Raw genomic sequence first — 26,534 nt, 5'->3', positions numbered from 1 at the left:
TAATGAAACACAAAGCTAAATATTCATTTTTGGAAACAGAAAAGAAAAAACTTTCCAAACATTTATAGTTGTTTTCTACTTTTCACTGGGGCTATATAATAGAGTAGAAAATAAAGCAGAAAGGAGAAACTAAGATGGCGGCATAGATAAACACCGGGAAATTTCTGCTTCCCACAACAATCGATAAATGCATCAAAAACACAAGGTGGACATCATCCAGAGCTACAGGAGGGCTGGCTGAGTGTAAATTCTACAACTAGAAGGAGAGAAAAGCACACTGCCAGCGGAAGGAGCTGCGGAGGTGGCGTGCAGAGGTACGGGGGCTCGCGCGGAAAGGGTCTGGCACCTGAGGACACGGCTGTCTTTTTGAATCCGGAGGGAGACACAAGCTCCCGACGGCTCTGAAATCCGGTTCCGGGAAGTCTCTGGGGACCCAGGGCTCATACGGGGAGATACTGGACTGTCTGGCAGCGGGCGAGCTTGAGAGCGGCTTTCCCTCAGAGGTGCTTGCAGCCGTTGCCGGGACACTGGGACTCGCGACTCCTTAGGGCAGGGCTGAGGCTCCGCCATAGCTGCTTTCTCAGCCCTTTGATTCCTTGAGACCCCGCCCCACCCAGGCTGCGGCAGAGGCTTTTGCATATGAATGCCCCAGCCATTTGCAACCTGTAATTACCTAACCGCAGCCGGGCCAGATAGACTCAGAACTTCCAAGAGAAGGCCCAGGCCCCACAGCGGCTTGCATTGCTACACAGCTGAGCATCATCAGGGCAGCTGATTCTCGCTGCCAATTGCCCTGGAGGTCAATTCCTCCCAGTGATCCTACAACAACCAAGGCATAGCTACAACAAGACTGTGCACAAAGCCCACGAGGGGGTGCACCAAGAGTGTCCACCTCAGGTAACTGGGGAGGCTGAGCTACTGGGCCCTACAGGACACCTAGCACACAAAGCCACTCTATCAACACAGGGAAGCAACCAAAATGCGGAGACAAAGAAACAGGTCACAAATGGCAGAAATGGAGGAAAGCAAACGATTGGATATAGAGTTTAAGGCCACGGTTATAAGGTTTTTCAAGAACTTTATGGAAACCGCCGATAAATTTAATGAATCCCTCAATAAATATAGGGAGACCATGGAGGACATGAAAAAGGACCAACTAGAAATTAAGCATACACTGACTGAAATAAAGAATAATTTACAGAGATCCAGCAGCAGAAAAGAGGATCCCAAGAATCAAGTCAAAGATTTGAAATACAAAGAAACAAAAAATACCCAACCGAAAAAGAAAAAAGAAAAGAGATTCCAAAAATATGAAGATAGTGTAAGGAACCTCTGGGACAACTTCAAGCGTACCAACATCAGAATTATAGGGGTACCAGAAGGAGAGAGAGGGCAAGATATTGAAAACCTTTTTGAAGAAATAATGACAGAAAACTTCCCCTACCTGGTGAAAGAAATGAACTTACAAGTCCAGGAAGCGCAGAGAACCCCAAACAAAAGGAATCCAAGGAGGACCACACCAAGACACATCATAATTAAAATGCCAAGAGCAAAAGATAAAGAGAGAATCTTAAAAGCAGCAAGAGAAAGACAGTCAGTTACCTACAAGGGAGTACCCATACGACTGTCAGCTGATTTCTCAACAGAAACCATGCAGGCCAGAAGAGAGTGGCAAGAAATATTCAAAGTGATGAATAGCAAGAACCTGCAACCAAGATTACTTTATCCAGCAAAGCTATCATTCAGAATAGAAGGTCAGATAAAGAGCTTCACGGATAAGAAAAAGCTAAAGGAGTTCATCACCACCAAACCAGCATTATATGAAATGCTGAAAGGTATTCTTTAAGAAGAGGAAGAAGAAAAAGGAACGCTTACCATTTGCCACAGCATGGATGGAACTTGAGAGCGGATAAATACCACAGGATCTCACTCATTTGTGGAATATAATGAACAACATAAGCTGATGAACAAGGACTGATCCAGAGACGGAGAGGCATTGATTGGACTGTCGGGACTTGGAGGGAAGGTAGGGGAGGGTGGGAGTAAGGGGGAAAGATCAACCAAAGGACTTATATGCAAGCATATAGGCCTAACCAATGGACATGGACAACGGGGGGGTGAGGGCATGAGCGGGGGTGGGGGGCGTGGGGGGTAGAGGGTAACGTGGGGACAAGGACACATATGTAATATCTTAATCAATAAAAATATATTAAAAAAAAATAAAATAAAATAAAGCAGAAAGCCCAGATAAGATGGAACCAGCGTGCGTAACTTTGAAACAAATCTAATGAGGCAGAGCACATCGAGGTTCTGTGTCTATTTGACCATGAGATGTGTCACTAAGTATGGATGATAACTGAATCACAGAAGTCATATCATGCTGTTCTTTGGAAAGACCAAGGGCCTATTCCTCCCTCCCAACTGCTTCCTCTGACTCCATTCAAAACCCTTGACTTGCCCTCTTCATAGAAAAACTCATTAGTGTTACAAATTTGAAGATCCAACTCGTACCCTATATTCTTTTACACATTCTAGCATATCAATTCTTTCTTTAAATGTCTCTGAATTCATTTCCCCTTCTCCGTGTCTGTGGCCTGCATTCCAGTGGCTGTCATCAACACCCAACACCTGCGACACTGCAGGAGTCCTCACCCATTGCAGGGTTCCCCCACCTGCTCCTTCCACTCCAGTTCACCTTCTACACCACCTTCCCCTGCACCTCCACAGTCAGACCGCCACAATCATCCTCCACCCCCAGAAGACGCAAGGCCTAAGTCATCATGCGCTTTCAACAGCCCCCCAAACCCAAACCAATGTGTCTTTCTAATCACATTTCACAGTGTTCCCTCTTGCGGACCATCAGACCCAGCAGACTGGTTTACTAACAGAGCTCATTATTCATCCAAGAAATATTTACTGCCAGGCACTGGACTAGACTGGAGGACACAGCAATGATTAAGACAGATGTGGTCACTGGCCTCATGAATCATGCTCATGTTCTTCTAATTTGCTCAGACATGTGTCTCATTAAGAATGTGGTCCCTCTCCCATCTCTGGAAGGCCTACTTTGAGTCCTTTCTCATCCCTGCTCAAAACGTCTTCACTAGCTAAAGCCTCCAATAACCACTGGGTCTGTAATGACCGCTCCCTCACTGGGTTCCCACAGTACTTACATGGAATCTTCTGTGCAGTTATTTATATCTTGGGCATGATGCTTGTCTTCTCAGTCAGATAACAAGCTTCCTCATAGAAAAACCCATTATACAGAGGCTCCACTCCCCCTTCACTGTCCCCAGCACCACCTCTCATTGAATTTCACTTCCCAGCGAGGAGGAAGCCTCCCAGACTATGCCCGCCCACTCCAGTGGGAGTTTTTTCTTTTCAGTCCTAGACATGGCTCCTATCTACCAGCCCTGAGCTGAAAAAGTGCTGATGGCGGGTTTCTTGCTTGCCAGTCTCTAGGGCAGGGGTCTTCAAACTTTCTAAACAGGGGGCCAGTTCACTGTCCCTCAGACCGTTGGAGGGCCGGACTATAGTTTAAAAAAAAACTATGAACAAATATATACAAATTATGAACAACAAATATGCATCTATCAACAAGTGAATCTAAGAATCAAGTGAATAAATAATCTGATGAACAGAATGAACTGTTGATTATAATAGAATCAGGGACATAGAAAGGGAATGGACTGACTATTCTTGGGGGGGAAAGGGGTGTGGGAGATGCGGGAAAAGACTGGACAAAAATCGTGCACCTAGGGATGAGGACAGTGGGTGGGGAGTGAGGGCGGAGGGTGGGGTGGGAACTGGAAGGAGGGGAGTTATGGGGGGGGGAAAAGGAACAAATGTAATAATCTGAACAATAAAGATTTAATAAAAAAAAAATTCCTATGCACACTGCACATATCTTATTTTGAAGTAAAAAAACAAAACGGGAACAAATACAATATTAGTATTTGCATGTGGCCCGCGGGCTGTAGTTTGAGGACCCCTGCTCTAGGGTTTTCCAATCCCCACTCATTGACGTACCCCAGCAAGAGGCACCCGGCTTGCCCATCCACCCCGCCTTTTTCTGCCTGCCAGCTTGTGCAATTATGAAGCGAGCTCAGCATCTGAGGAGCAATCCTGGCCCACAACATCCGGAGGACTGCAATTCTGTCCAGTGTGCTGCACCCACTCCTTGTCCAAAGAGGGTTGGACCCCTGCCGGGGAGGAGCCTCCCTTCCGAGGCCGCCCCACCTCCCCTGCCCCCTGGGTACGCTCCTTCAGCCCTAGGTGGAAGGAATTCCTTGACGTCCTCTTTACCCCTTTATAGTTAATCTGTTGTTACTGTAAAATAATTCTCACATTCACACTTTCCCTGCCCTAATTACTGTATGGGTTCTGGCTCCTGGTGGGGCCCTGACTGATACAGGTAAAGAGAAGTAACTGAGGTAGATGAGGAGGAAGGATTAGCACAAAACCAGGCAGTCGGCTGGTTTATCAGTAAATATTCATTCCTGTGTCTCCAGCACCAAAGTCCAGCAACAGGGCCAATAAAAAAGGGTAACAAGGTCATTTTTCTGGGTTGAGTAAAACATACTTCATCAGCTTCAGAGAAGTCAGCAATATAAAGTACTCTCATATGCAGCCCTTTAGCCAAAAAATGTTCCATAAGTTGGAATATTACCACCTTACCAAGATCTTGAAACCTACCAGGTAGTTCTGAATGGAAGCGATGTTGACCGCCGACTTCCTCCACTGCCTCTGGTACACGAGGTCAGTGTCCAGGCCGTAGGTCTGCGCCAGAGACAAGGCCTCCTCATACTCTTCACTCTCAATCTTCGGACAAGGAAAGGGACACAGGAGCGTTACCGAGCTGCCCCGGGTCACGGGGATGATGTGGTGAGTGATGAACGCCCCTAACCTGGTCAGCATTCCTAACCAGTCTCACGGCAGACGGACCCAGCGTTGACTGAGCGCTTTCACACAAGCGGAGGGAAGAGGAGGAATGCCCACGCTCCCAGAGCAAACCCGGAGGGACGGGGCCCGCAGCCTGCGCTGGTGCAGGGCTGGCCCAGGTCCCTCAGCAGCAGCGCCGCTGGGAGCACCTGTGCGGCCCCCTCTGCCTCCACGCAGAGCCCGTGAGAAAGAGCACGAGCAGGTCCCCCGCACCACCTGGAGCCTGAGGACACGGCTGCAGGGACCCACACAGGCCACGGGAGGGGCAGCAGCATCCCGGGCTCAGCCACAGCGTGGACAGGCTAAGTGATTCATCTTTCATCACTTTTATTTTCAGGACTCAGGCACAAAGACCTGCATTATTTTCAAAAGTTAAATACTACTGATGATTTAAACATGTTGATAATATAACACCCCCCACCCTTTTTCTTTTAATCCTTACCCGAGGATATTTTTTTCCATTGAGAGTGGAAAGAAGGTGGGGAGGGAAGAGAAGAGAGGAAAGAGAGAGAGAGACATTGATGTGAAGGAGACAAATCAATTAGCTGCCTCCCGCACTCTGCCCTATTAGGGCCAGACATTGAACCTGCAACACAGGTACAGGCCCTAGACCGGAATTGATCTCACAACCCTTCAAAACGAGGGCCGGTGCTCTAACCACTGAGCAAAGCCAACCAGGGCACAACAATTCCTCTTTAAATTCCTTCCTTTATTAAAGAAAGAGGTTTTTGCCGAAACCGGTTTGGCTCAGTGGATAGAGCGTCGGCCTGCGGACTGAAAGGTCCCAGGTTTGATTCCGGTCAAGGGCATGTACCTGGGTTGCGGGCATATCCCCAGTGGGAGATGTGCAGGAGGCGGCTGATCGATGTTTCTCTCTCATCGATGTTTCTAACTCTCTATCTCTCTCCCTTCCTCTCTGTAAAAAATCAATAAAATATATTAAAAAAAAAAAAGAAAGAGGTTTTGGTCTCAATCCCCTCGGTGAACTCGGGCTCCCCGAGCACGGCGTAGGGTGGCTCACCTTGCGGTGGTACAGCTCCTCGGGCGTGGTGGAGCGCAGGCTCACGAGGCGGTAGTGCTTGGTGATGGCCCGCGGGCGCTTCCGTGGCGGGGCAAACCGCTCCATCTCGGTCACCAGGTACAGGCCCTGTTTGATGTAACCGAAGTAGCGAGCCTTGGCAGACACTTCCTGATCAGAGTCGGTGTCCTCCTCCCCTTCGTCGTCTTCTGCACCCCTCGTCTCCAAACGAGAGCGTTTGGGGGCAAGTTTGATCTCACACTGAACGGTACAGAGACATGTTAAACTAATAGTGAGGAACCAAAGACAAGTGTTGGCGTTAACGAGAAAAACACTTTTAATTCTACTCTCGTTTGATTCCTTTCATCAGGCGTGTGATTAACACTAAAAATGGAACTCAAAGGCACCCAACAACAAACATGGTCTACGTCAACAGCTCCAGGAGCGCCCAATGCACTGCTGGCTGCTGACCTCCGAACCAAAGCCCGCTTTAATAATAAGTCATCAGGGTGAGCTCGTGCATACACGCCTGGTGATTATTCTAGGGACATGAAGGAGTCGAGAATGTTAATTTCTTCACTGCTGCTATTTTCATACCAGCTGTGGAGAAGTAAGACGATGATTTGTCTTATCTATTTAGAAAAGGAACATGAACGTATGTATCTCCTCGACTGAGAAAAGTGTCCAGGAGCTTCACAAAGTTCTGAGTCTGGAAGCCTGACTGGTAAAGATAACTTTCATTTCAGACTTAACAGAGTTGGCTTAGAAGCTAGGCCTTAATTCTCTCCAAATAACAGACTGCGTAACAAACTTTGAGGCGAAAAATACTTGTCCATCTACATCGAAGTAAAAGCTATTGAAGGATGCTAGCCTTCAAAGACTTACAATCACAATTTTAAATGACCAAGACTTAACTTTAAATACTAGCCTCGATTTTCCAGTCTTTTGTCATGATAAACAAGCTTTTCTTACTGAAAAAAACAATTTTTTAAAATTGTCATATTCATAGAAATAGGTTAAAGTCTATATTTCTTAGGTAGCAATAACTTTTACATTTTAAAATGATTAATCTAGAAAAAAAGAAAAAATCTATCATGTCAGTGAAGAAAAAATAGTTATAGATAGCAAAATGATTATCCATTTTCCTCATTCTTCTACAATGCAAAAATTTTAATTGACTAAACAATGGATCTTTTTTCTACTGCACTCAATCTGTGATTCCAATCACAGACTTTTGTTCTTAAAGCCAAAATTAGAAAATGGGATAACAAATTAGAAAAACAACAACAAAAAGACCAGATCTTGCCCTAGCCAGTTTGGCTCAGTGGGTAGAAAGCGTGGACTGAAAGGTCCCAGGTTCAACTCCGGTCAAGGGCATGTACCACAGTTGCAGGCTTGATCCCTAGCCCTCCTCAGGGTGCCTGCAGGAGGCAACTAATCGATGTATCTCTCTCACATCGATGTTTCTCTCTCTCTCCCCCTCCCTTCCTCTCTTTCTAAAAATCAATGGAAAAATGTCCTCAGGTGAGGGTTAACAAATACAGAGCTTTAGGTTGTGGGTGAAATTCATGTTTTCTTTCAAGCACACAGGGGCTCTGGAAGGAAAGCATTACCTCCAAACTTAAAAATCCCCCGTCGTGGGCAGCGGTGACTTGAGGTGCCAGTTCAAACCACTCACAGGATTTTCCCAGTAGATTCTTCAAAGTTTTCACGGAGGAAACAGTCAAAGCCCCTGAGCAGCGAGCCAAGATCACGGCACTGTCCGCCCACCAATTCACATCGACAAGCGGGTACAAGGACTCTTTATCTAAGGGGGAAAAGGGAACCCATGCTCATGCACCTGCCAGTGTGGGCTCGCTACCACACACCTGGTCCAATAACCAACTTAACCACCAGACTGGGGCGCTAAAGATATGGCAAATAATGAGAACAAATGAATTACAAGTCATCACTCTAATTCTAACAAAATGGTAATCTGTAATATTAAAAGGGTAATATGCTAATCAGACCAAATGTCCTTTCGGGCGTCATTCCGGATGTCCTTCCGGACGAAGCCGGGGCCCGAGCTAAGCAACCTGGGTCCCGGGTGCCTGCCAGTGGCAGTCAGAGGGAAGCAGCCCGGGTCCCAGGTGCCGGAGGGAAGCCGGTGCCAGCGGGAAGCCGGTGCTGGCAGCTGGGAGAAGGGAGGCCTACTCTTGCATGAATTTCCATGCACTGGGCCTCTAGCTTATTTAATAAACACCTGAGTGCCAAGAATTTGCCAAAGTTCAAAATTACAGGGATGCAGAGTTCCTCTCAGAAAATGAAACATACAGCACTCTATTTCACATTTTCAGCATAACAAACTAAAAGGTAGGTGCGTACAAAGTGCACAAATCATCAAGGTTATAAAATATTTTGGAAAATATTCATACATCACTTTTCAGACAAACAGTAATATGAGAATTATACCCTTTTTAAAAATACAAGGCAAATGTACGATGGGTTTCAATGCTGACTGCCTCTCACACTTGGAAGGGGATCAGGGTAAGGGCAGACCCAAAACACGCCACTTCGACATAAATACTTTAAGCTGAAGGAACTCAAGAAACTCAAAGTTCTTTTCCTTTGTCTTGTCACTTCTCTAAAATGCATTGTCCCTTTTCTAAGACGCTACAGAAGCACGATTTCCAACCAACCCTTGGAGTTCCTCATCTGGGGGTGCTCCCACGGGCACGCTCCCTATGCATGCTACTGGGCTTCTACTTGTTTTCCTCTTGCTACTCTGTCTTTCGTCTAATTTTCAGGGCTCAGTAAAAACCCAAGAGGAAGAAAAGAAAAAGATTTGTTCCCTCCCCTACATACATCACGTCATCTAAAGAGCACCTTTACTATACAATCGGAGTCTCTTAAGGTGTTTAAATATCATATTTTACCGGACTCACCTTTGACTTTTTTCCTCTTCTCTGTGGAGAGTGTCCAGTCGGGATTGAGGTCATCGTACCCTGGCTACATGGGAAAACATGCACATGACTTGCTGAGTCCACAGTGTGAGAAAGGGATGAGACCATCATCAAGGCGCTGCTTCCCTTTGACCTCTCCATTCACCTGGTTAAAATCTCTTCTCTTTACGCTTGAAAAGCAACTGTTCTTACACTTAAAATGTGCACATTGGGTGTTGGGACTGAATTTGAAGAAAACAGTATGCACGAGACCAGTAAGACAGCAAGTATACAACTAACACAAATGGAAGCAAGATACACTAACGACTGATTCTGCACACACTCACACCCACTCGCCCTGACAGACAGGAGGACAGCCGAGCCCCTGGGAACACCAGTCCGACCCCGGCCACTGTCACTGAGCAACCCCTTCAGGCTCGGCTTCCATGGCTCTGAGCTTGGACTCCACAACCTCCAAGCAATCCAGTTCTGTCTATGACTAAAAGTCTACTAAGTTAAGTATATAAGCATGCAATCTTTAAACTGAGTCCATTCATGTTCTAATCTCACGGCAACATAATGTTCTATCCACCTTTGTGGATGCAAGGACACATCATTATCTCTCAAATATCCTAAAACAACTGCAATTACACCACTATCAGACTCCCTCTTGGCTCCCAGTTAATTACTTAATCTTTAGAATTACAATAGTACAGAAAAAGACCGGTCCCAAAATAAGAATCATTTGGGCATTTATCTGAAATCTTCAGGCTAAAAAAGTGATGCTATACTTAAGTCAAATATGCTTTTCATGCCTGGCCAGTGTTGATCAGTGGCTGAGCATTGACCCATGAACCAGGAGGTCAAGGTTGGATTCCCAGTCAGGGCACATGCCTGGGTTTCAGGCTCAATCCCTAGTAAGGGGCATGCAGGAGGCAGCGGATCAGTGATTCTCATCATTAATGTTTCTATCTCACTCCCTCTCTCTTCCTCTCTGAAATCAATTAGATATAGATAGATATAGATATATGGATATATAGAGATAGAGATAGAGAGATAGAGAGATATGCTTTCACCTAATATAACACTGTAAACATATATATGCTATTAGCAATTTATCAGTGGCTATTGACACTATTAAAATTGCTATTTCTTTCCATGGCTTGAAAGAACTTCCTACCCTCTACTACTGCCGGGGTCCGGCCCCAGCGGGTCCAGGGGTCCCCAAAGGTGTGGACGGCGTCAGCGAAGAAGGAAGGACACAGAGACAGTGTTCAGTTGATCAGCAGCCTAGCCAGGACCTCTAGCCAGGATCTCCAGCCAAGTTCTGCTCAGGATCTCCAGCGAAGTTCTGGTTAGGATCTCCAGCCAGGTTCTGTGTCCTTGTTCTCTTGCTAGGTTCTCCAGGTTCTCCAGCCAGGTTCTGTAGCCATGTTCCCTTGCTAGGTTCTCCAGCCAGGTTCAGTTACCAGGTTCTAGTCAGGTTCTCTTGCCAATTTCTGTAGTCAGGTTCAGTCCAGGATCTTTTGCCATGTTCTCTCGATAGGTTCTGTCTCTAGGTTCTGAGGCCAGTTTCTGTCCAGGATCTTTTGCCATGTTCTCTCCAGCGAAGTTCTTCTGTCTGTAGAGAACGTTCTGTGTAGGTTCTGTCCCTAGGTTCTCTCTCTCTTGGTTCCGTATTCTAAGTTCTGTGTCTTGCTGTCTTATTACATCTGTATTTATACCAGTTGATTCAATCCTATCAATCTCTATTACAAAGGTTAGGGCGTTTCTTATCTCCATTCCAGGGAGTAAAGATTATGTAGCTTAAGCATGATTGTTCGTAGTTAAAGTGATTAATTACCCACCTGGCACTTAGTTAAGAGGTTTTATTCCCTCCCTAACTTCAGGGGAAAATCCCTACCTGGGGAAACAACCTTTCTCAGAGACCTTGGTTAAAACACATAGTGCCAAGAAGGTGAGCAAACATATTAAGAACAGTATGCCATATATGCCAGGTCCCTTGAAACAGGAAGTATGGACCGGCTCCCGGCATACTACTATAATAAGTCACTCAGAGTAGTCCCTGAGAACAAAAGATCTAATTCTTTAAACTTTACCATAAAAGACTACATTTATTTGGGGGAGGGAGAGGAAGGCTAAGTTTATATACTAAGGGAAGAAATAGATTGTCCTGGTTGACCTCATCAGCCTTCAACTCCGAGGACTCTGCAGAGAACCGTGAGCTGACCATGCTTTAGACATGTGACACACGCTCTGTAGACAGAGAACTGTGAGCTGGCCATGCTTTAGACATATGACACACGCTCTGTAGACAGAGAACTGTGAGCTGGCCATGCTTTAGACATGTGGTACACATTCAGTAGGCTGGTGCTTGGAGGGCAGATCACCAAGCTCCCATGACCCAGCAGAGCAAAGCAGGGGACTCATCAATGTGTGTTCTGAAGAGAATCTCCATGTTACCCCTCTTTGTATGACCTGCTACCACATGTCTGCAAACAGCCTAAGGTGCCCTCACTTTAGCGTCATGGTCACCTGGAGAAGGATGTCCCAAGAAACAGTTATAGATTTTGTATAGAAAGGCTGTGATGGCTAAACCAGCATTTTCTTCACATGTAAGAATTTTTATCTGTTTTTTTTTAATGGCTAGAAGCTAAATATAGTGAAGCCCCTGCCTCTGACAACATAAAACCACCTTTCAAAAGTGTATTCATTCCGCAAACATTTATTAACATTTAACATGCCAAGCCCCATGTTAGACCCCATGGAAGCAGCGCGTATGCAGAATCTATGTTAAGGAGCTCACAGTAGTGAGGCTGTGGAATCAGCTGTGAATTGTACCAACATTCAGCACCTGAATGGTCATCTTCTTACTCATCCCTCATTGACTCATCCATCTAACAACACTAGTCCTTACCTACTATGAGCCAAAAAGAAAAGAAAATGGAAATGAAAAAGGTAAGTTTTCTGTCTACTATGTCTAAGGAAGAACAAAGAGGCAAGTAATAAAACTTCTTCAAAGAAAAATTAAGGCCAAAAATGAGATGTAAATATATAAACATAACATATGGGAAGTGTTTGAAATGAAAATCACTTAGCAGTTTACTGTATTCCAGAGATGAACAAAGCTCCCCACGCGCAGATTTCCAGCCAGATGGATTTTCGTACTGACAATGAAAGCCAAAGTCTTGAATCAACTCAAAACCAGAGAGCAGTAAATCAGAACAGGCACTGGCACTGCTATCTTTAATCATTAGATTTTATAGAGAAAATAATCAAAGCACAACATAAAAACTACTAAAGCTGCAAATGACGGAAAGAAAGGCCCAGAGGAGCTGAACCCACAGTTTGGTAAAAGAGTTTACGTTCGTACAGGGCAACTGTAACATCAGTTCTTCTCAGGCAAGGCTGCAGGAAAAATTAGGAGCTCTAGCTATATCCTATACATTGTCACAGCATCTATTTTAACACGTCAAGTGCCCAGTCAGTCATTGGTGACTGGCACTATACTTTCCGTCCAGAAGACACAACAGGCTGTGCGCTTCACGTGTTAAACTGAGTAGCCTGTGCACTCATTTTCCAGGGCAGCCATAGAGGCAGGCAGAGCCCTGTCCTGCGAGGCTGGCCCGGCGTCACCCGACCATGGCTAGCGGAGGGAGAGAAGCTGTTCACATGTCTCACATGTTCACATCACCTCCCCAGTGTCTCTACATAGTGAAGAGCAGAGCTCCAGGGGAGGCATTCTGTCAATGGCACGGGCTCTCTGCCCGTTTCCCACCAATCCCGCAGCTCGGACCTGCTGTGCTCAGATGAAGTCGGAATGTCTCCATGTAAGCACTATCAGAAGATACTCTGAAAAAAGGTGTGCCCTATGAAGTCACAGGGCCTGGTCAAAATGAAATCTTAATTCTAAAACTAACATTTAATGACCTAAGCTCACCGCATTCCTATCTATTAAAATGAGTATAAAACCATTTTTAACTTAATAGGGTTTCTGTGAAGCAAATGAAACAGATGAAAACTGCTCTCTGGACAGCCAACCCTTAAGGCACAAATGCTATTTATGCCCAATAGTCCTTCCTGCCGACACCATCAGCTGAATTGATGTGCCTTTCCTCTGAGCTTATCTTCTCATAATATGAACTTGTTATGTTATTGATTTGTTTATCATTTCCCTTGCAAGACTATGAACATCTTAAGGGCAAGGACTGGGACTTACTGCATTTTCTACTCTGGCATTTGGTAGATTCAAAAAATCGCTGAACTTTATTTTATGATGATTGTTATGAATATAGTAGCTACTTACTCTTTATAGTACTGTTACGAGCTTTACAGCACTTACTCTATCTAGCAGGCTAGATTTTAATGACTCCTTCGCACATCAAAGGCCAAATCTAAAATGCCCAATCCAATGTGATTGACCCCCAGGACACAGGTGGGAGACTTGAGCAAAGTGTGGGTGCTCAGACTCCCTTTGTGGGACAGAGTTACCACCCTCTCCTGTCCCACCCCAGCATGTGCTGTGGACATTATTATAAAGTTAAGGGTTTAGCAATGACAGGCTATCTCAATTATTTATTCTAGAACCTGGTACACACTAACTAGCTCAGAGTTCAACATATCTGAGAGGAGAGAAGAGATTCGTGTTATATTCGCCAAAAGAAAGGATTGTCTCTGTTCTTTTAAAGATCATCCAATAAATAAAGTCTAATAAACAGGGGTTTTTTCCGGCCTTTTTAAAATGCATTTGTTTTCCAACATGGTAATGGAAAGAGCATGGGCATCAGCTCCACTGCTTACCTGAGACTAACCCGGGGACAAGTGCTCAGGAGATAAGCAGACTGCTTGGGGTCCCTGGATCCCAGCCACGAGAGGTGAGAGGGAAGCTCACTGAGGTACCCCAGGTCAAACAGGCCACAGCAGCGCCTTCTACACTAGAGACTAACTTTCTAGCCCAATGTCATCTCCTCCCACCATGCACCTGCTCTGCCATTTCTGAATGCCCTTCCATTCCTCTCCCATTACTTTACTGATGACCTAGTCCAACTACTGAGATATTTAGTTATTCATTCCTGAGTTTCAAGATTTTTAAACTATTTTAATAGAATCATTATAAAATTCCAATTAGTGAATAACATTATGAGTTAAAGAGTAATGGATTATACTGGCATTAATTGGCAACTAAGACCAAAAAAAATGTTAAAAAAATGAGCGTAGGTCAACAGATGTAAATTGTCTTTAGATGCACACAAAAAGGCTATCCAGAATTTCCGTAAACATAAAGCATACTAATGGGTTTTTACTCAAATAGCTCTTATGCTCCATGTATGACATCCTAGGGCTGTGGTCAGCAAACTGCGACTTGCGAGCCACATGCGGCTTTTTGGCCCCTTGAGTGTGGCTCTTCCACAAAATACCACGTGTGGGCGCGCGTACAGTGCATTTGAAACTTCGTGGCCCATGCGCAGAAGTCAGTTTTCGGCCTGGGCGAGTCTATTTTGAAGAAGTACTGTTGATATTTGGCTCTCTTGACTAATGAGTTTGCCGACCACTGTCCTAGGGTATTCACTAGATGATATATTAAGTGTGCTTTCTATTAGGTGAATGAAAATAATTTAAGAAAACAGAAAGTCAGGGAGAGGGGAAATGCCTTTAATATTAAAATTTTTCACCATTTAAGAAAAAATTTGCCCAAATGTAAAATTTCCCGCATAAAACAGAATATCAGGATCTTCCCAAATGACGAAAGCTGAATACTTTACCACCATGTAAAATACAGGCACCATTTCGACCCATTCTCTGGCATGCTTAGCTAAAACAAATTAAAGGACCAGTTTTGAGAGCTGACCCATTCCACTTCTAGAATGAAGATAAAGTCAGATTAGCTATAATTTCAGGAGAGAGACTGTCCCTTCTGGTTAGCTACCGAGGACGAAGACCAATGAGCACCTCTTCCATTTAGAACGAGCCTAGACTCGGTAAGTGAGAAAGAGTGGTAGAGATGCAGAGACCAAATTAAATTCAAGGTAGGAGCTAAGGGGGAAAAATAATCTTCCTAAACTTGTGTTAAAAATATCAAAGAACTGAATAGCAAAAATGAGTAAATTAAGTCAGTGAAAAGAGTAAAGAAAATGTATAGACACTTTCTCTTTTCCTCTAATAATCTGAAAAAAAAAATGCAGTTAGTTCATTAAGAATGATTTCAATAGTGCAATTTAACTGGTGAGATGAAATTTAAAAGAATTCTCAAAACGGACATCACTCCATTCATATCATTCAGGGAAAATGCTCTAATCTTCGAATTACAAAACTATCCACCAAAGCTGGTGACAAGGTATTTCTATAGGCAAAGGGGGACTGGGAAGTGAAAGAAGGGAAATTTACCCTTATAGTGCTGAAATGTACAATAACCCTGATAAGAGGAAAAGCTCTGTAACATAAACTATGTGCCACTGAGAAGATTTTCTTTAAATCTTCAGTCTACCACAATACATGGCATTCTACAAGCTGACCTCACTTGCCCATCATGATTCTAATTTATAATTGATGTTGATTCTATTCCTAAACAACTCATTTAAAAACCTGTCATTGTAAGACATTAAAAAGTTAGCAGCTCTATCTTTCTCAGTATCTTCACTATCCATCTTTTGAGTGATAATTTCCTTCAAGCCAATAAGTCAGTCCAATATTACTAGCATTGCAAAATTTGGGAAGCATTGTAATGCTTTTAGAATACTGACCCTCCAAAGCTTTAATCACATTAGTTGACTTTTGCTAAAAAAAAAACTAACATCTCCATTCTGTATTTCTGGAATAAGAAAAGGGGGGAAATGGAGGATTAACGGACAGATTACACTCCGCACTCAGAGTGCACCATGCTGGAAATTAACAACAGTACACAGTGCTGCTCTGTTTTTATCTGTCCTACTACACTTATAACTTAACTAAAGTTTGGAATGATGAGAATAAACTATGTAGCGCACTACAGTAAAATATCAACAAAATGAAATCAGCATCACCAGTGCTCACCCTCAAGCGAGAATCATTCTAAGATCAGAGTTGAGAGACGTACCTGCTCGTGCTGATTCCACTCGCCTTGCTGCGTCAGGGATGGGACGGCCCAGATGCTTAGTTTCCCTGAGAAGTGAATGGCTGCAAGGAGGGTCCCGTCTGGAGAGAGGCTCATCTTAAAGATCCCGTCCTGCACAGAAATTACCCGACATTAATGACAGGCCGAGGGCTTGCAGCTCGACAGAAATGACTTCCAGAATTTAATAACACGCTTCAGAGGGTGCTGTGCCATCAATGATCTCTCGTAACTAAGGGTTCCAGCAGCTTCGTGACATTACAAATGTGCTCCGGCATATGGAAACAGGACTCTTACCCTTCGGGAGGACTTTTACATCTGTTTTATAGCGTAATAATTTACATATCACCCTAAAACCAAATATGATATCATTATAAAAATATTCCTTAATACCACACATCAACTACCATGAGTTCTCAATGGTAGTTGATGTTAAGTTTTATGGGTTGATGTTAAGTAGGTTATGAATTTCTTGAATTTTGGGTTCACATCTTTACAAAATTCTATCTGCACACAATGTCTGGAATATGCTATCCATCATAGACAGGCACAAATCATGCCACGGAAGAGAAGGAAAGGGAGGAGAAGGAAGAGAGAGACAGGAGAAGAGGACCCAAGGGTGACGGAACTACGGCAGCCGGGGGAAGAAAGGCATTTCTTAACTTGGGGAGCACCATGAATGCTTCAGCTGGCAAATTACCCCATTTAAAGACTACCAGTAATTGTTGCCACAGAGGAGAGAAACCATGTATACACTGATTTTACATGGCCAACCTCATGGTTCACAGAGAAAATCTTATCTTTCAAGTCCTACTCATTCAAATAATCTCAAGCCTTTCCCACGAGAAAACCAGTCTTGCTCAGCTACCATGAGAGGAACCACACAAGCAGAGATATCACCTGTCTAACCCCAACAACAGACTCAGAAGAACCCAACACACTGACTGGGCATCTGCTCCTCAGTCAGCATGGATTAGGACAGGGCCTGAGGTAGTTTACCCTCGAGACTAAAACAGAGACCTGAAAATGGCAGCCCAGAACCTTACTTCTCCTGAACCCTTAGGAAATCTGGCAACACAGGGCCCCCATCCCCAGACGGCAATAATCAGGAGGGACTAGGTAGCATGCATGCCCTTAGGAGGGTCATGCCCCCACCATTCCCTGTGATGGCTCAAGAACAGTGCCAAATATCAGCTACAGAACCAAAACCCAAACATGACTATACTAAAAATCCAGAATGACATCTGACTCAATTCACCATGTTATCTACATTAGTCGTCATCAACAAACAGTACAATTTGAGGAAGTGAGGAAATTGCTGGATGAGTAGATAGAAGAAAACATCAGGAAGTTCTAAGCTCACTGAAGATTAGCATCCTCCAATCTCACCTCACCTGGATAGAACGCTCTACCCCAGAAAGCCAAAACTAAACATAAGAAAGATTAAAATACAGATGCCTGGGAAAGGAAAGCAATAGAAGCAAAAGCACTCCAGCAAAGTTCTGACTACTGCACCTCCCTTCCGTGCGATGGAGACAGGCATGGCTAGAAGGAGAAGGACCAGCATCTTCCTCCCACAGCTCTAGTTCATAAGCCTCAGAAGCGTGCATCAAGTGAGCCTCAGAAGCGTGCATGCTTAGGAGCTGATGCATCTCTCACCATCCTTTAGAGCAGGGGTCCTCAAACTACGGCCCGCGGGCCACATGCAAACACAAATATTGCATTTGTTCACGTTTTGTTTTTTTACTTCAAAATAAGATATGTGCAGTGTACACAGGAATTTGTTCATAGTTTTTTTTAAACTATAGTCCAGCCCTCCAACGGTCTGAGGGACAGTGAACTGGCCCCCTGTTTAAAAAGTTTGAGAACCCCTGCTTTAGAGTTTACAAAGGAAGAACCTGAAGGCCTGAAAGCGTTAAGACACCAGCCCAAGAGCATTCAGTGCAGACAGCAGAACCTGAACGGGGTGCAGTTTCTGACCCCAGTCCATGTCATTTCTGCTGCATCACAATTACTGCCAGCTGGGCATGCCTTCCTAGTAGTCACAGGCATGCTCCTCAGTAGAAATGATGGCTCAGGTATCCTTTACTGTTTTTGTCATCAAAATAGTTAGTCACGTGTGACCTATATGGTAACTCCCAGGAATTACCAAGGCTTCGTTAAACAACTCCACTAAAAATGCTCTCAAAGCAAGGAGAAAGTTTATGAATCTATTTAATAACAACAAACAGAAAAATGTATACTGAATGCAATAATATGAGTAATTTACAATAGCATTGTGATCAGGAAAAGAATGAACATGCGCAATTTTCTTTTGATTTAATCTCTCCCTCCTTTCCTTCCTTTCTGTGCAGACACTTAAGCAATCACTGTATTAAGTAAAATGTAACAACTGCTTTTAATGGGGTGGGTTCTTGATCCTCTTAGTTTCACTTGATACTATGACATACATACTGCAAACTTATCATTCCTCTTGAAGCATTTTGTTGTAGAAATTTGCACTCACACACACGAAAAGTTGAAATTATAGTATAATGAATACCCATGGACCCAATAGCCAGCTTAAAAGAATATCCAAGTTTCAAGCTTGTTTTATGAGTCCGTCCCCAGACACCACAATGCCCGCAGGGATTTTTTAAAAAATAGTAAAATACACAAATCTTCAGTGAACACCTCCATGAAGTCTCACTGCTGCATGTGCCCACACAGTGTACAATTAAGAGAACATGCAGAGGGAGATCTGTAACATTCAAGGTTCATTCAATGGTGCCCTGCATGGTACACTGGTGAACGTATCTGAGAATCACAGGTTAAGCTTGTGAGTTACCTGTTCTTGTCCTGGGTGACTGTATAACTTGACATTTAGCATCCTTAATAATCCCAGAGTCTTCGGTACCTACAGCATAAGGGCACATCATACAAAGAAAGATTAATATTTTCTCATTGTAAAAAGTCCTTTTTATCATAAACTGAAAACTATAGCAAATCTAGTATTTAAAGAAATGGTTAAGATCATCGATAGGTGTCAGAGATATCGGTGAGACAGTTTTTATCTGGAAAAAAAAAAAATCCACTAAGCGGTAAATCTTACAAATACATCCAAAATCAAATGCTGTTTAAATACATACATAATAAGTCTAATACAATCTATGCAAATTGGAATCTACTCCTAGCTCTACGCAAAGACACTGCCCAGGTTATCATTCTATCCTGGTCTTACTATGGAAAAGATCAAAACTTCCAACAGAAACTTCATTCATTAAGGAATTAATTCTACACATGAAAAATACCATAAAAGTAATCACCATTTAGAAACCAGCATTTTAAATAACACAAGATTATTTTGGTCTTTAGATTTAATATATTTATAAAAGCAAGAGAGGGAGATAGGTATAATTTTTTAAATGGAAACTAACAAGTGTCACTGGAGATGTAGAGAACTCGGAATGCTAGCACATTGTTGGTGGGAATATAAAATGGTACGGTGCTATGGAAAAGTATGGCTGTTCCTCAAAAAATTAATCTTAGAATTACCATGGGACCCAGCAATTCCATGTAAGCATATACCCAAAATAATTCAATGTATGCTTTCAAACAAATACTGCCGGGGTCCACCCCCAGCAGGTCCAGGGGTTTCCAAAGGTGTGGACGGAGTTGGCAAAGAGGGAATGACACTGAGACAGTGTTCAGTTGATCAGCAGCCTAGCCAGGTTCTCTCGCCATGTTCTCTAGCCAGGTTCTATCCAGGTTCTCCAGCCAGGTTCAGTCTGTATTGTCCTGTTACATCTGTATTTATACCAGTTGATTTTAATCCTATCCATTCTATTCCAAAGGTTAGGGCATTTCTTACCTCCATTCCAAGGTTACTCTATTGTTCTGTTAAGCTACAAGGAAGTAACTGAAGATTATCCTAAGTAAAGATTATGTAGTTTAATCGTGATTGTTCATAGTTAAAGTGATTAACTACCCGCCTGGCACTTAGTTAAGGGGTTTTACGGATTTATTCCCTTCCTTAGTCCTGTTAATCCCTAACTCCAGGGAAAAAATCCCCACCTGGGGAAACAACCTTTCTCTGAGAGGTGACTTTGGTTAAAACACATAGTGCTAAGAAGGGGAGCAAAGATATTAAGAACAGTATGCCATATATGCCAGGTCCCTTGAAACATATGCTGTGCAGATGTTTCTTCCCTGCAGTGACTGTGTCAAGCAGCAAGGATGGATCAGCTTCCGGCAAAATACTGGTACACAAATGTTTATAGAAATACTATTCATATCAGCCAGAAAATGGAAACAATTCAGATGTCCATAAACTAAAGAATAGACAAATGTAGTATATGTACACAGTGGAATATTATTCAGTCATAAAAAGGACTGAAATACTGATACATGCTACAACTTGGATGAACCTCGAAAATATTATGCTAAATGAAAGAAGCCAGATACAAATGGCCATATGGCATAATTCCATTCACATGGAACACTAATAGGTAGATCCATAGAAAGAGAAAGCAGACTAGCGATTGCCAGTGATGAAGATGTTCTGAAACTAGACAGCGGATGGTTGCACAAAATTATAAATGTACTAAACGCCACGGTCTGTATACTCCAAAATGGTTAATGGTTAACATAATGTGAATTGTACTTAATTTCAAAGAAAAAGGCAAAGGGAAGGGGGGGAGGGAGGTACTGTTTGTTGAAGTTAAAATTGTCCTAACAGAACTGAGTACCTGAAGACATTAGTGACAGCCTAGCTCCCAACATTTTCTCCAATGACAAGAAAGAACAAGAACGGAAAACTAATTCTACATAAAAACCCCGCCACAGCTGAAACTGAAGATTGAGGACAGCCAATCTTCATAATAACTTTAAGAAGAAACAGAAAAATCACCAAATCCCAGGGTGTCACTTCACTTGCTCTTGTCATGTCCCCACAATCCCCACCCCCACCCCAGGCCCACTTCAAGGCCTGGTGGCGAGCAAAAGCAGAATGAAAAAAATTACAGAGCCCAGGGAGCCAGACAAAGGAAACTAACAAAGGGTCTGAGGCCTATGGAAAATCACTTTCAAATTTATAATCCAAAAGGACTTCCCAGAAACAGAAAAAATCTGAATTTATACAATGAAAGAGGTGCCCTGGGGACATTAACCCAGAATAACCAACTCTAAGAAATACCCTAAGTAAGCTATTAGATTTCAAAGCTAAAGAAAATCTTCAAGGCCTCCAAGCACAACGGCCAAACAACATACAAAGGACCCCTGAGCCCGGGTTCTTCCCTTCCTCCCAGGAACTGAACTCTTGCCTGGCACCTGTGCAGCTCATCGCCCTCAGTTCTGGACACAGCTGTACCCTCCCGAGCAGAAAGCCCCGGAGAACTCCTACCTTCACCTCTATTGCCTGGAGCAGTGATTCAATGTTGAACAAACAAATAAATAAACTATCACACAGATGACAGGAGCATTAATTTGGGAACTTGGGTCAATGCATATATTGAATTTTGTACAGTCTGTTTTACAACCTAGCAGCCTCGCAAGGGACTAGAATATATGGCAGCAGCATTTTTCGGTCAATATCCACCCCAACACAATAGCCACCTTAAACAAACAATCAGAGGAGGTTCCATGAGGACGATGTCTGCCACCTGACAAAAGGAACGAACCCTATCATGCAGGTGACCTTGAGGCAGGGGAAGGCCATGGAGAATGACCATACGTTTAGCTGCAAGACTTATGTAAAAGCCACTAACATAACGAAAATGCACTTGCAGCATCTCAAGAAGTTAATCGCACGGCACAGCATTCAGCTGGCAATCAATATTTTCCTTCCCCACTTACTCTGTCAGTGCGCCGGCAATTGTCTTTAAAAAGATGCCAGGACCAAAGCTGCAGGGCAGGGGGAAGACACACACACAGAGTGAACGCACAGAGGGCTCAGAGAGCCAGGGCCAAGGCAGGCCTCGCCGTGACTGCCCCTTCCCCAGACCGCTCCCTCTGTCAGTTACACCTGCCCCCACTGTCCTACGGGCTTCGCAGCTGACCGACTTCATGGCTCATCAACAGGCTTGGGTAGTAACAATCCCTGCCTGAAAGGGTTGCTGATAATTAAATGAGCTAATACACAGAGCAGCACTCAGCACAGCTGCCAGACAGAAAAAGTGCTTAAAAAATGATAATGTCCAATAAGCCGGTTCAAGTAACAGGACTACGGCGAGGTTGACTGTTTCCTAACAATGAAGTCACATGCCATACGCTTTAGATAAATCGGACATGTGAAAGGAGCACTAAAATGTCACTAGCATTAAGTCCTTTTCCTCATTCAGGACAAATTACTTCGTCCTCTTTATTCTGCCCAGGGCGTGCCTGCCCGAGGCCCAGCAGCAAAGTGAAATGCCGAGACTGAGACTCACCACAGCAACCGTGTCTCCGCCGCTGGTGACCTGCTTGTAATAAGGCGACCCTGACAGCACCCTCCAGGCAGAGAGGCCAGCGCTGGACGCTTTTGAGGTGCCCACTTCGGCAGCTTCACATCCGCCCACCAACAAAAGTCTACGAAAGAGAAAAACGAAAAGAATTGCTAAGTTGCCAATATAAACAAGACACCATCGAAACAAAGGGAGCAGACACAGTTACCTTCTCAAAGAAAACTAAAGTCAGATCACTACTTACTAAACCTAGAAGGTAAATATTTTAGAAGAAACAAGCAAAGAAAGCCAGGTTTTTCCATTAGAATTTCACCTTCCCTTATGCAGGGGTAAGGTTTACACAATTCAGCACCTAAACCCCGATGGGGACTTAGAAATGAGAAAAAATGTTTCAAGGTTGGCCACTGAATAGCAAAGGAACTATCAACACCAATAAACTTTAACAAACAGACGTGCCTCCTCACCCAGACACATAGTGTGTGAATCGCAGCAAAGCACCGGGTGCCATGAGGGCATTTAAAGACAGAAGGGGAGGACGGGCGTCGGTGCCAGAGCGACGTGAGCGAGGCCAGGCTGGCTGAAGGCAGGCGCCACGAGCCAAGGCAGCAGGGCGGCCTCTGGAAGCTGGAAGAGGCGAGAGAACAGATGCCCCGGGGCCCCGCTATTTAAACCAGCGGTTGCTAACCTTTCAGACCTCATGGACCACCAGTGGTCCGCGGACCCCCAGTTGGTGACCACTGCTTTACATAATGCCTCCATGACCAAACGGTGAGCCACCTGGGCAGAGACTGTGTGTATGTGTCCTTTACAGTATTTCCCAGCATTGTTTCACTCCAGAAATACCTACCTGCACACTCTGCAGAGAACTACAGGGACACGAAGATAACTAAAACACAGTCCTTGTCCGTGGCTCACCCTCTCTGGCTTCAGCTCTCCCACCTGAGAAATGAAGGGGCTGGGCCCCATGATGGATGATCTCGTTTCCAGCTCTGACATTCTAGGAGTCTCAAACTCAAAGCAGGAGCATAGGTGCCAGACAACAAAAATGAACTGTGACTGATGCAGCAAAAATGCACAGGGAGGAGTGGGCTAAGTGAGCAGGAGTGCAGGCGGAAGCAGAGAGACAGGCAGTAATAATGGGGTGGACAAGGCCATCTGAGGAGCGGGAGGTGGGCAGACAGCAGGCCCCTAAGTATCACACATACATAACAACGATGATCTAAATGGGCGCTATAGTTATTGCCAAGGATTATAAATGGCTTATTGAGGTTCTTCAAGCTAATAATGGTTGGAAGAGTTTGCCATCTAGTGGCTTGACACTCCTTCAATCCAAGGAGAGAAATCTGAAATACTAGCAGAGACACTTTGATACGCTCTGTCCAATGACCAATGTGCTTGTGGCATACAATCAGCAAGGAAGGGAAAAAAAGAAAAAGGAAATAAAGAAAAAACGACATGTCTCAAAATTGAGAAGTGTTTAAGACTATGCTTACGACCAAAGTAAGGGCTCAAAAATCATTGCCCTCCACTCTAAAGCTAGAAGCCATTCCTCTCTTAGAATAATTGGAATGGTTCCCATTTTAATTCATTTTAGTATAACTTAAATATTCTTTACTATAAAACTGTTACTCGTTCAATACTTTAAATTCTGATTACTTTTATGTATTAGATAAAGAGCTTATAAGAAGGGAACACGCATAACCACGACGGTTCCCATCAGTGGCTCTCAAACATCAGCACGCCTGGAATCTCCTGGAGGCTTGTGAAAGCGCAGACTGCTGGGCCACCCCTCAGAGGTCTGACTCAGTGGGCCTCGGGCAGAGCCCAGGAATCTGCATCTTCAACAGCCTCTCCCGGTGATGCATGCCGCAGGGCAGGCACCACCGTCTGAGAATGCACACTTCCATTACGCTGAAATCCATGAGCTGAGCTCCGCAGGACACGGTTCACCATGAATAGAAATATGAAGCATCCTACTATCAAGTGGACACATGCGTGAGGATCACCAAGGAAAAGTGCTTATCCTGAATCGTTAGTTGTGAAGACAAAACCTGAGAATTTTTCTCAGATGGAGAAAGCACTAACGGAGAAATGGAGACGGCTTAGTTCCGAAGCAAAACTTCATTTTCCTGGCAATTTCATAATTAGGCATTAAGTGTATTTAAAATTGAGTGGTACCTGGTTATAAATTCCTTCACATGTAATTTGGAATTTAGAATAAGAGGTGTAAGAAATCTGTAAAAGTCAACACTCCTCGTTTTATACCTTTCAAGCAGAATTGGACCCATATTCAAAGAGATGGTTGACTGGCATACATTAGACATTCTACTGCAGAGAGGTCAGAAAAAGAGCAAGAAGGGCTTTATAGGCAGAGGACAAAACAAGTAAGCAGCAGCATGAAGGCTTTAACAAACAAAGACACGGAGAAATGCAAGAATTCACACATGTCTGAAGTTATCTAGAGCAGGAGTCAACAACCATAGCCTCTGGACCAAATCCAAACCACCACCTACTTCTGTAAATAAAGCTGCACTGGAACACACTCACACACGTTCATTCGTGTGTTTCTAGGGCCGCCTTCACACTGCCAGGGGAGAGCTGAGCAGTTACAACAGAGCCTGACTGGCCCTTTACAGAAAAGTGTGCTGACCATTGGTCTGGAGCAAAGAAACATGAAGGGCAGTGACAGGAGCCTAGAGAAGTCAAAAGACCAAACTACAGTCGGCCTTTAATACTAAACCCAGGAGCTGTCGCTCTCTCCCCAGGGCTAAAGGAAATTAGAGGTGAATTTTTAAGCTCAGGCTTGTGTTCTAAGACCTATATTCCTTGCCAGAAACACAACAGAAAACAAATTAGAGGAGGATCAGACAGAAAGCAGGGAACACACTTGATAATAAATTGCGTGAGAAGTAATGAGTTTCTGAACTATAAGATGGTAGTAGAAATGGAGAGGAGAAAAATCTGAGATCTATGAGAGAAGAATAATCAACAAGTCTTAAAGATCCATAAAAATGAGTTAAGACAGTTATCGAAAGTGAATCTCAGGTTTTGGCCTGGTGAAATGCTATATATCAAGTTTGGGCATATAGGAGCAAATGTAGGGCTGGAGGTAAAATATGATCAATTCAGTTAGAATGTAATGAGTATGAGGTACCTGTGAGCTGGCTATCCAAGACAAGTTCTGTGGGGCTGGGCCAATCGCTCTGGGGCCCAGGGGGGACTTACGGGACACAGATTTGGGAGATATCACATATGCACTTAAGTGGTTGAATGTTTGGTTAAAGCTGCCTATAAAGAATTCATAGAGTAGGTAAGAGAAAAATATGGCCAAAGGATTCCACTAATATCCACTAGAATTAATAATCAGGATCAGCAAGGTTGCAGGATGCAGGATCAATATACATAAATCAATTGTATTCCTATATACCAGCAATGAACACTCAGAGGGGGGAGCGTAAGTATACATACACACACACACACACACACACACACACACACACCCCTCACGAGCTAGGGAAGAGGAGAGAAACACCCAGCCTGGCTCTGCTACTACACACCTGTGTCATACACGGGCAGCTCCTGATGGGCTAGACGCGGCTCCATGGCAACTCTCAATCCAGCGTTCTAGGCAGCCATAACCCATGGAAGGCAGGCAACACCTACAGTAAAATGTACTCCTATTCCTCACTAGGGCAACCTCAAAGGAAAAGCTACCTCCTGTTCATTTTCTTTAATCTCCCAAAGCCTTAGCCAAGGATTCTCAAAGGGGGAGTAAGGGATCGGAATGCCCTACAGAGGCTTTTATCAAATCAGATGCTGGGATCCCATCCCACAACAACCTGATCACGTCTTGGAGAGAGGAGCCTAGGTATGCATCAGTCCTCATTCCTATAAAACAGACTCAACAGCCTTCTTTCCACTCTCTGCTCCCAAGAGGGACCCACCCAGCTAGCATCACTCCGAGTTTAAGAAGAAAGTCAATCTGACCCAAGTCAGATCAAGTTAAACTACCACCAAAACACTCTGAAAGAAAGAGGGGGTAGAGAGATTGATTGACTGATTGATTTACCAACTGAACAGGTTCAAAAATTTAGAAAGATCTTAAAAGGCCCATTTAATTGCAATGGTAACATAATGAGAATGAGCCC

At 44.0% G+C, this 26,534-nt stretch overlaps 1 protein-coding gene across 2 annotated transcripts in view; it reads right to left on the bottom strand.

The window, feature by feature from the left end:
* The window catches only part of NBAS (NBAS subunit of NRZ tethering complex), a 209,243-nt gene that overhangs the window by 156,188 nt on the left and 26,521 nt on the right, over positions 1-26,534 (bottom strand). For both annotated transcript variants that reach the window (XM_036335298.1, XM_036335299.1), the window contains exons 10-16: positions 22,372-22,510; positions 18,795-18,863; positions 15,953-16,081; positions 8,884-8,947; positions 7,573-7,766; positions 5,963-6,220; positions 4,696-4,821 (exon numbers count right to left, since the gene is read on the bottom strand). In XM_036335298.1, coding sequence (XP_036191191.1) covers positions 4,696-4,821; positions 5,963-6,220; positions 7,573-7,766; positions 8,884-8,947; positions 15,953-16,081; positions 18,795-18,863; positions 22,372-22,510 — 979 coding nt within the window. The remainder of the gene's footprint in view (positions 1-4,695; positions 4,822-5,962; positions 6,221-7,572; positions 7,767-8,883; positions 8,948-15,952; positions 16,082-18,794; positions 18,864-22,371; positions 22,511-26,534) is intronic.

Source organism: Myotis myotis, unplaced genomic scaffold (genome assembly GCF_014108235.1).
Source record: "Myotis myotis isolate mMyoMyo1 unplaced genomic scaffold, mMyoMyo1.p scaffold_m19_p_14, whole genome shotgun sequence".
In the NCBI taxonomy this organism is placed as follows: domain Eukaryota; kingdom Metazoa; phylum Chordata; class Mammalia; order Chiroptera; family Vespertilionidae; genus Myotis; species Myotis myotis.
This window is presented reverse-complemented; position numbering and strand designations above follow the sequence as displayed.